This window comes from Chionomys nivalis, chromosome 21, assembly GCF_950005125.1.
Source record: "Chionomys nivalis chromosome 21, mChiNiv1.1, whole genome shotgun sequence".
NCBI lineage: Eukaryota > Metazoa > Chordata > Mammalia > Rodentia > Cricetidae > Chionomys > Chionomys nivalis.
In genome coordinates this window covers 40,993,633-41,004,189 of record NC_080106.1, presented here as the reverse complement: position 1 = coordinate 41,004,189, position 10,557 = coordinate 40,993,633, and the positions used below count along the sequence as shown (strand labels likewise).

Sequence of the window (10,557 nt, the reverse complement as noted above, 5' to 3'; positions counted from 1 at the left end):
GAAGGAGAGGAGAATGCGCTAGCCATCCATCCAGTGTCTGCTTCTAAAAGGTGCTCGACTCTGAACACGGAGAGGGTTTCCCTTTGTAAACTTACATCGGCCCTTTATTGGCTCTTAGTAGTTTACGCCACCAATGAAAATGGCTTTGCAATAATGCTACAACTATAAATGCTGTAGAAACCCATGTGCAATTGCCCAGACCCAAAGTGATTTTCTCCTCAGGGCCTGCAATTCTGATCATCCTCTCAGCCCTCAGTGTCTGACGGTGGCATGTGGTCTTTCCTGTAACATGCTCTGTGGGGTTGTATTTCTCTCTTGTGATAGAATTGGCCATGTCCCCTTTCTTAACTGTGTGTGGGTGACCTGTGACGGTTATCTTTACAAGTGTGTCTTTTATAAGATCTCCTGAGTAAATTGGGAGCATGGGAACCTTGGAAGAGGGTTAAAGGGGAGGGGAGAGGCAGGGAGGGGAGCAGAGAAAAATGTAGAGCTCAATAAAAATCAGTAAAAAACAAAACAAAAAAATGTGTCTTTTTTCCCAGAGTGTGTGTGACCTCACTTGCGTGCCAAGTTTTAATTACATTTATCTATTCATTGTGTGTGTATGAGAGAAAGTGTGTCTAGTGAGAGAGTTGCCCAGTAAAGGAGAGAGAGAAAACTCAGAATTGCAAAAAGGGAGGGAGGGAGGAAGGGAGGGAGAGAGGGAGGGAGAGAGGGATGGAGAGAATTACTTACCGAGTGCCTAGAGTGTGCCACAGCTCCCCATGTGGAGAAGGGTGAAGGACGACAGGACAGTTTAGAGTTGGTTCTCTCCTTGCACTGTGTGCCCTGGAGATCTTCATGTCTTTAGGCTTGGTGACAAGCACCTGTACAGTGAAACAACCTCTCAGGCAGGCCCCTTTGACACGGAGCCTCTATTATAGGTCTAGGGTTACTCAGAAGTTCACCGTGACCATAAATAAATTTTAATAAGAGCCTTTGTGTTTAGGTACTGTTGGCCAAGAGTGCTCCCAAGATGCAGCCCCTAGCCACATCAGCCCCAAGGCTTCTAAGTGCAAAACCACAAGATTTTATGTATTCTGCCTACAAGTTGACAGGCTCTAATCTTATTTTTTAAAATATTTATTTATTTATTATTTATACAATATTCTGTCTGTGCGAATGTCTGCAGGCCAAAAGAGGGCACCAGACCTCATTACAGATGGTTGTGAGCCACCATGTGGTTGCCGGGAATTGAACTCAGGACCTTTGGAAGAGCAGGCAATGCTCTTAACCACTGAGCCATCTCTCCGGCCCCCCAACAGGCTCTAGTTTTAACATGTTTCTTACAGTTGCCCTAGTCATCTATTTTAGCAGAGTGAGCAAGTTTGATTACAAAAGCAGAAACAGCAGTTAGTCTTATAACCTACTATCTTGGTAGAACAACCAAGATCCGTCGATTTAAAAACAGTCTTTGCTAGGTGGTGGTGGCGCACGCCTTTAATCCCAATACTCAGGAGGCAGAGGCAGGCGGATCTCTGTGAGTTTAAGGCCAGCCTGGTCTACAGGGTGAGCTCTAGGACAGCCAAGGCTACAGAGAGAAATCCTGTCTTGGAAAACAAAAAAACAAACAAAAAAGAATAGACTTTAATGTCTGGGAAAAGGGGAAGTGGATGGCTATGGCTAGGGCACATACAAGTTAGAGCCTAACATGTTAGAGGCATATTTTTGCTTTTTGGTCCCTCAGGCATAGTATGTCTAGATGTTAAACGAGACGTTAACCATCACACCCCGTCTCTGAGTTACACATCTGCCATCAACTCCACTGACAACTGAGAAAGCAATGGCAGAAAACAAGTGGGCCTTGCCGCTGTGTGGACCTCTATGGCCAGGTGTCAAGCAGGTACCACAGCTGGATCCAGGCTTCCTAACTCCCAGGCCAAGCTTCTAGTCGACACCTCTCCTCTGAGCACTTCTCCCACACCCTGCTTGTGCTTCTGGGAGGAGCCGTGGTCTCGGGCCCTCTTCACTGATAGACCCTGGACTAGCAGTCCACTGCTGAGCCGTGGCCCTGGCAGGAGCTCTGCTACATTGGGTCTCTTGGCAGAGTGGAATGTGTCTGATCAGGAGCACTGGTTTACGGATCCCCAGATGCCTGGGGCCCAGTGTTCCCCGGACTCTCCCTTTCCTGGGCCCTTCTCACCCTTAACAACGAAACAAACACTTCTAAGCCCCATACCACAGACATCTCATCGTTACCCTGGGTGTTCTGAGACTGTATTTCATTTGTTTACCTTCCTTATTCTGCAGCTCTTGGCCTCTTCTACTCCTTAGTTCCTGTGAAGCTGACTGTGCACTGGGGTTCCTAAGAAAAGTTTACCCTAGGGGCTGGAGAGATGGCTCAGAGGTTAGAGCACTGGCTGCTCTTCCAGAGGTCCTGAGTTCGATTCCCAACAACCACATGGTGGCTCACAACCATCTATGAGATCTGGTGCCTTCTTCTGGCGGGCAGGCATACATACAGGGAGAACATTTTATACATGATAATAAATTTTTAAAAAAAGAAAGAAAACTTTACCCTATCAAAGGTACTGTGGTGGTTTGGATAAGAATGGACCCGACAGGTTCATATATTCGGATGCCTAGTCACGAGGGAGTGGCAATATTCGAAAGAATTGTAAGGATTAGGAAGTGTGGCTTCTGGAGGAGGTGTCCCTGGGAGTGGCCTTTGAGGTTTCAAAAGCCCATGCCAAGCCAGAGTCTCTGTCTTACCCTATGGATCAGGAGGCAGCTCTCAGCTACCGCACCAGCTCCTGCCTGCATGCCGCCATGCTTCCCACTGTGATGATAACGGACCAGGCCTCTGAAGCTGTAAACCAGCCCTCAGTTAAAGGCTTTCTTCTGAAGGAGTTGCCTCGGTCATGGCGTCTCTTCAGCAATAAACACTGACTAAGACGGGATCTGGCTAGCCCCCTACGGGTCATAAATCTTCACCTAGTAAAACTTAGGTTTTTATGTTTGCCCAGCAAGGACTGCCCAGCTATATGCATCAACACTTCATTCTGTGCTATTATTGGGCACTCCTCCCTGTACGGGGAGCATTCTTCACCACCACCCGCCTGTCCACAGACATTCAGACCATCTCTTCCTTTGGTGCTGCTGTGAACGCTGGTGCATGAGCGTTTGCTTGAAGACTTGTTATTGATTCTCTGGGATATAGACCTGGAGGGGGAATGGCTGGCCCATTGTTTGTTTTTGAGAAAGAGTCTCATATATTCCAGGCTAGCCTTGAACTCATTATGTAGCTGAGGATGATCTTGAACTTCTGAATCTCCTGCAGCCATCTCCTGTGTGCTAGGATTACTTGCTCAATTTATTCAGTCCTGAGGATAGAACCCAGGGCTTCATTGTTGCCAGCTACAGGTGGAAGTTTCTATGTTGCCAGTAGCTCCCAAATCAACAACAGAGGCTTAATATTAATTATAAATGCCTGGCCAATAGCACAGGCTCATTATTAGCTAACTTTTACATTTATGTTAACCCATATTTTTATTTATGCTTTGCTATGTTGCTTGATACCTTTTCTCAGTGCAGTATGTCCATCTTGCTTCTCTCTGTGTCTGCTAGCAACTCCATACTCCGCCCTTCTTTTTCCCAGCATTTTCTTTAATAAAACAATCATGCTAGGTGGTGATGGTGCACACCTTTAATCTCAACACTCAGGAGACAAGAGATAGGTGGATCTCTGTGAGTTTGAGGCCAGACTGATCTACAGACAGAGCAAGTTCCAGGACAGGCTCCAAAGCTACACAGAGAAACCCTTTCTCAAATAAATAAATAAAATAAACCAATCACAGGGACATATATTTACAGTGTAAAAGAATATTCCACAGCCAGCAACCATTCTATTAACTGAACCATATCTGAAACCCTCATGTTTATTTTATTTATTTATTTATTTATTTATTTATTTTGGTTTTTCGAGGCAGGGTTTCTCTGTAGCTTTGAAGCCTGTCCTGGAACTCCCTTTGTAGATCAGGCTGGCCTCGAACTCACAGAGATCTGCCTGCCTCTGCCTCCCTAGTGCTGGGATTAAAGGCGTGCGCCACCACCACCTGGCAAACTTTTTTCTTTCTTTTTTTTTTTTTTTTTTTTTTTTTTGGTTTTTCAAGACAGGGTTTCTCTGTGGCTTTGGAGCCTGTCCTGGAACTAGCTCTGTAGACCAGGCTGGTCTCGAACTCACAGAGATCCGCCTGCCTCTGCCTCCCAAGTGCTGGGATTAAAGGCGTTGCGCCACCATCGCCCGGCCCTCATGTTTATTTTTGTACCTGAGGCTATCTCTGTGTTTGATGGGAAGGTGTGACTTTAATAATTCTAAAGACATCACATTTGAGAATTCTCACGAGTCTGCTTGGTGTGACCAGAGCGTAAGTGGAACTGCATAGCTGTGTGGCTACCTCACCAACCACCACTGTCATTATGAATTCTGCCTGCAGGCTCACCTGACTGTATCCCAAATTGCTAGGCCAAACCCACACCAACACAACAACACTTATCTATTTATCTAACACTGACAGTGCATTAGGTAGTGTAATTAGTCTGCAGGTGACTAACAGGTATATGGGAAAGCAGGGTGTGGCAGCACTTACCCATGTAAATGGGCAGTCAGGAGGCTCAGGCAGGATCACGAGTTCTAGGCCAACCTGGCTACACAATGCACTTTGTTATGTGAACTCTTCCTGTCCACCCCAGTCTGCCTGACGGCGGAGTTCTCTCCCTCTGAAGGAATGTCCCAAGGCCCAAGTTTGAGGATGATAATAGATGTCATGCACCAAGTATCAGGTACCACAGCAGAGAGACCTTGGGACATGTGAAGCCTGTTTCAAAAAACAATATTACTAAAGCCTATAAATGGGTGTATGTAGACTCAGTGAACATGTTTGTTTTTATTTGCTATTATTGGTTTTTTGATTTTTTTTTTGTTTTGTTTTTGTTTTTTTTCGAGACAGGGTTTCTCTGTGGTTTTGGAGCCTGTCCTGGAACTAGCTCTTGTAGACCAGGCTGGTCTCGAACTCACAGAGATCCGCCTGCCTCTGCCTCCCGAGTGCTGGGATTAAAGGCGTGCGCCACCACCGCCCGGCTATTATTGGTTTTTTGAGATGGGGTTTCTTTGTGTAGCCTTGGCTGTCCTGGTACTAGCTCTGTAGACCAGGACGGTTTCAAACTCACATATATCAGCCTGCCTCTGCATCCCGAGTGCTGGATTAAAGGCGTGCACCACCATGCCTGGCTAGGTGCCATTTTCTACAGTGGATCTGATGTTCCCTGTGGATACCAAGCAAGGACGGTGCATGTGAGACCGTATGGTATAAGTGACGCTCCATTTCCCTATCCTGACTCCCGTGGCACCAGAATGGAGGATGAGAATTGCAGGCTCTTTACCATGGGGGGCTGGGCCCAGTCAGGGTTGGGGTCTCTTGATGGCTCACCGGCTGTGCTTCCATCTCATGGCCCTATCCCACCCAGAGGACCCACACTGCAGGGTTTATAGCATTCCTGTCAGCTCCATAGAGTTTCCAGTGAAGGTCCTCAGTCTCCAAGCTTGGACTGATTTGAAGGGCTCCCTCTTGCTAAATGGCTCAGACCCCAACACAACTCAGGCAATTCAAAGTCAAGATAATTTGTGGCCCCAACCCCCAGCCCTTCTGCTCAAGGAGGGATAGAGCTATGGCTGTTCTGGGCCCCCTACCTGATAGCAGCTTAAAACATCTGGTTTGTCTGATAAAGCTTGAAAGAGAGCTGGTGCCAAGTCCCGCCATTAGCACCACCGTTGGTGCTGTTTGTTGGGGAGGATAGAGGGGTACAGTAACCCAGTTGGAGGTCAAAGGGTCCCAAAGTCCTTTCCCAAGAAATCTATCCTTCCTGGTCTACCCCTTCTCCAAGGAAACTTGTGCCCAGACCAGGGAAGCCTCTCATTTCTCTGGGGGAGGTGAGGAGGGTAAGTGGGAATCAGGTCTTTACCTGAACCCCCAAACTTTGGAGCCCCTATCCCTTGACTTCTGACTTAGTTTACATACAGAATTGGTTTTCAGGGACCCGTTCCCAAGCAGGCCAAGGTGAGGTCTCTGTTCCCTTGAAAGTAACACACATATCGCTACCACCCCCCTGCCTTGCTTGTGTCTTATCAGGGAAGACAGCCAATCAGACGAGGACAGAAGGAGCCCTCCAAGGAGCCCTCCAAACCTCATAGCTCATGAGGCAGAAGAGGGAGACGTAGGCCTGAGGCCCAGGGTGGACATCAGCCAGTCATGGCCGCAGCTGAGACTGCCTTGTCCTCCATCAGTACACTCGCCACGCTGGGCCAGTTCCTGGACACCCAAGAGGACTTCCTCAAGGTGGGGCCAGTGGGGGCGGGGGCAGGTGGTCTTGCTGTGACCTAGGGCATAGTGCTTGGGGGTCGGGCTTTTATCTTACTTTAGTATCCTTCTCTGTTCAGGGTTTTTTCTTGGAGTGGGGGGGGGGTGAGCCTGGCTTGGGGTACTGTTCTAAGGATCTGAGAGAAAGGTGAGGCCTGTTTCTGTAACAGGAAGCTGAGTTCTGAGCTCACCGCCTTAAGAGGCTATCCTCAGACAAAGTCCCCAGATAAAGGTTTCCTGGGATTCCCAGGCTTTGATATGTTACCCTTGTTGGAAGAAGTGAAAAGGCAGGGAAGGGCCAGGGGAAAGAGTCAAGACTGCCCCTTAGCCTCCCATTTTGAACTCTGCGACCCCTTCCCCCATCCTGAATGCTGTTCTCGGTAAGTGTCTTATCTGTCTCTAGCCAGACCTAATGGACTTGTCTGGAGCTGAGATGGGGGTTAGGGGAACAGTGTGGGGGAAGCGATAGGTACGCAAACCCCTTGACCAACCTGCCCCAACGGTGTTTGCAGCCGGGACTGCATCAGGGCCAGGTACTGGGTGCCCACCATTCAAGCAGTACGCTCCCTCCCGCAGTGGTGGCGCCCCGAGGAGACACAGGATTTGGGCCCGGGTCCCCCGGATCTGACGGGGCCATCCCTTCACGTGAGTCTGAAATCGCAGCCCCCTCCCGGAGAGGACGAGGACGATGAGAGGGACGTGACCTGTGCCTGGGATCCGGATCTTTTCCTTACCAACTTCCCAGGTCCCGAGCCGCCAGGCACTCCCAGGACCTGTGCTCTGGTGCCCAGCGGGGCTCCGTTGGCACAGTACGCGCCGCCCGAGGCTCTGGGCGCCTATGCAGGTGGCCAGGGGTTGGTGGCCGGGTCTTTGGGCTCCGAGGAGCACACGGGCTGGGCGCACTCCGCCCCGCGAGCCCCAGCCCCTGAGCCTTTCGTGGGCCCTGACCTGGCCCCGGGATCTGTGCCCAAGGCGCAGCCTGTATTCTCCGATTCGCGAGCGGGCTCGGCAGGCGGTTTCTTCCCGCGGGCCGGGCTCGGGGTGCCCACGGCTCCCAGCACCCCCTACGGGCTGCTGTCAGGGTACCCTGCGCTGTACCCCGCGCCACAGTACCAAGGGCATTTTCAGCTCTTTCGCGGGCTCACGGCGCCTTCTGCCGGCCCCACCGCGCCCCCTTCCTTCCTGAATTGTCTGGGGCCCGGGGCGGTGGGCACAGAACTCGGGGCCACCGCGCTCGCGGGAGACGCAGGCCTGTCCCCGGGAGCCGCGCCGCCCAAGCGCAGCCGGCGAGCTTTGGCACGAAAGAGGCAAGCGGCACACACCTGCGGGCACCAGGGCTGCGGAAAGAGCTACACCAAAAGCTCGCATCTGAAGGCGCACCTGCGCACGCACACAGGTAAGGGCGGAGCCGAGTGGTGGGGGCAGAGCCGGGAGCCGGAAACGGAGCGAAGGGTGGGACCAGAGGGTGGGCAGAGGCGTGGCTAAAGGCGACCCCAGAGCTAGAGGCCTGAAGCGGGATCCTGATTCTCTGGCTAAAGTCTTTTGGGGCAATTCCAGACCCAAATGTGGGTGGGCGAACCCCGGAAGTCAGGAGGCAGAGGCAGGTGGGTATCAGTGACTTCTAGACTAACCTGGTCTATTATAGCGAATTCCAGAAGCTAGGGGTTCATAGTGAAATCCTATCTCAAAAATAAATAGATAGACAGATAAGTAAATGGGTGTAAACAGAGGACCTGGGGAACATTTTGGGGACTTCGGGGTTAGAAGCTGATGTGTAAGACCTGCTTTAGAGATGGGCGGAGGAGCAGAATGCAGGATGAGAGTAGCCAGAGGGGAGGAACTAGAGGGGCGACCCGGGGAGGGTACAAGCTTGGAATAACAGAACTCAGGGTATGGCCAATATTCATGTGCATGCTCCGGTTGGAAGCGTCTGGGATCCGGAGGCAGAATCAGTCCCAGACATAAGGCGGGCTGGAAAAAGAGAAGGAAACGCTGGAAGACAGGATAGGAAGAGAAACCAGGTCATACCAGGATTGTAAGACAGCTGTGGACCTCCCGAGCACGGCAGGCCCACGCGCCAGGTGTATATGGGAAGAGGGGAATCACTGGAGACAGGGCCTTGACTGAACATCAGCGGGAGGCTCTGCCAGGGCGTAAGATAGCTGGAACACTGAGAACAAAGAACGAAGGTGCAGCCACATAAGGTCTCAGGCAGGGGACTAAAACAAAGGAAGTGGGGTAGATGCCTGGAAAAGAGAAAACCCCAGGATCGCAGCTGCAGGTCCAGGAAAGGGTCAGGCTCACAGAGGGCAGGGCTGTGCGCCCTTCTTTATACTGTGCGGGCTAGATGAATAAACCTAAGACCTGACTCCACCTCATCAAATATGCAAATCAGAGCTGGATGGTTTGGACCATGGTACTCACAACTCCCCATCCTTCAGGAGAGAAGCCTTATGCCTGCTCTTGGGATGGCTGCGGCTGGAGGTTCGCTCGCTCTGACGAACTGACGCGCCACTACCGGAAGCACACTGGCCAGCGACCCTTCTGCTGCGGACTCTGCCCACGTGCCTTTTCGCGCTCTGACCACCTAGCTTTGCATATGAAGCGTCACCTCTGAGCTTCGGTCCTGCACAGACCCAAGAGTGGATCCAAGGATGGTCTTCCAAAGGATGGGCCAATATTGGACTTATAACCCTACAGACCTACCCAGGTCAAGAACTGACCCATAGACAATGCAAAGGAGCCTTCAACAGAATCCTCACATGTCCCCAGGGAGACACACATAAACATCTGATGGCCCCACAGACCCAGCAATACAGACCACCAATAAATAAACTCAGATGGACCCTTACCAGTGCAGGAGTGACCCTGAGTCTTGTGGAGTGGGGTGAGAGTTCCCAGAGTCTAGAAGGGGCCTTCACACGGTCTATCATCTGGGATTGTTGTTAGTATTATTAAATTCTCCTGTATAAAACCGGTGTCAGCCTCACTGTAACATGGGCCTGGAAATTAGGAGCATTGAGCCCCCAGCAGGTGAGAGACTTTTCTACACCCACTTCCTACATCGTCTAAAACACATTCGCTTCTGATGACACCTCCCCCCCAGCAGTGCAGCCTTCATAGCCCTTCTACATCAAGATCACCTGTTGTCAACCCAGAGACATTGACAACTGTCATCTGCCTCCTCCCTATCTCCCTTTTTTTTTTTTTTGTTTTGTTTTGTTTTTCGAGACAGGGTTTCTCTGTGGCTTTGGAGCCTGTCCTGGAACTAGCTCTGTAGACCAGGCTGGTCTCGAACTGACAGAGATCCGCCTGCCTCTGCCTCCCGAGTGCTGGGATTAAAGGTGTGTGCCACCATCACACGGCTCCCTTTTTTTTCTTAAGATATGATCTTACTGGGGCTGGAGAGATGGCTCAGTGGTTAAGAGCATTGCCTGCTCTTCCAGAGGTCCTGAGTTCAATTCCTAGCAACCACATGGTGGCTCACAGCCATCTGTAAAGAGGTCTGGTGCCCTCTTCTGGCCTGCAGACATACACACAGACAGAATATTGTATACATAATAAATAAATAAATAAATATTTAAAAAAAAAAAAGATATGATCTTACTATGTAGCCCTAGTTGGCCTGAAACTCTGCAGACCAAGTTGGCATCAAACTCATAGAGATCATCTTATCATCCTGCCTCTGCCTCCTGAGTGCTCTGTCTTTCTCTCTTTCTGACACAGGGTTTCTCTGTATAGCTCTGGCTGGAACTCACTGTGAAGACCAGGCTGACTTTGAACTCAGAGATCTTGTCATTTACTCGTTTCGTTTTGTCTTCAGGTCTCAAAAATAAAAACAAAAGCAAAAAGCTGGACATGGAGGTACATGCCTTTAAACCCAGTACTTGGGAGGCAGAGCTGGGTGAATCTCTGAGTTGAAGGCCAGTCTGGTCTACAGAGTGAGTTCTAGGACAACCAGGGCTACATAATATAGAGACTCTGTCTTTAAAAAAAGGTGGGGGGAAGGGGGAGAAGCATGGTGCTGCAGGCCTTTAGGCCGAGCATTCAGGAGGCAGGTGGATTTCTTCAGCTGTAGTGAGTTCCAGACCAGCGAGGACTATGGTGCTACAGGCTATGGCAGAGTGCTCAACAATCCCTGCATTCCTGCCTCGCCACAACC

General features: G+C 50.5%; 1 protein-coding gene across 1 annotated transcript; it reads left to right on the top strand.

Annotated features, from left to right (window-relative positions):
• The first annotated feature begins 6,247 nt into the window (after window positions 1-6,247).
• Klf1 (KLF transcription factor 1) lies at window positions 6,248-9,439 on the top strand. The gene is made up of 3 exons (XM_057754090.1): window positions 6,248-6,374; window positions 6,972-7,791; window positions 8,837-9,439. Exons 1-3 carry the CDS (start codon window positions 6,288-6,290, stop codon window positions 9,010-9,012), a joined length of 1,083 nt encoding a protein of 360 aa, XP_057610073.1. The 5' UTR covers window positions 6,248-6,287; the 3' UTR covers window positions 9,013-9,439.
• The last annotated feature ends 1,118 nt before the right edge of the window (window positions 9,440-10,557 follow it).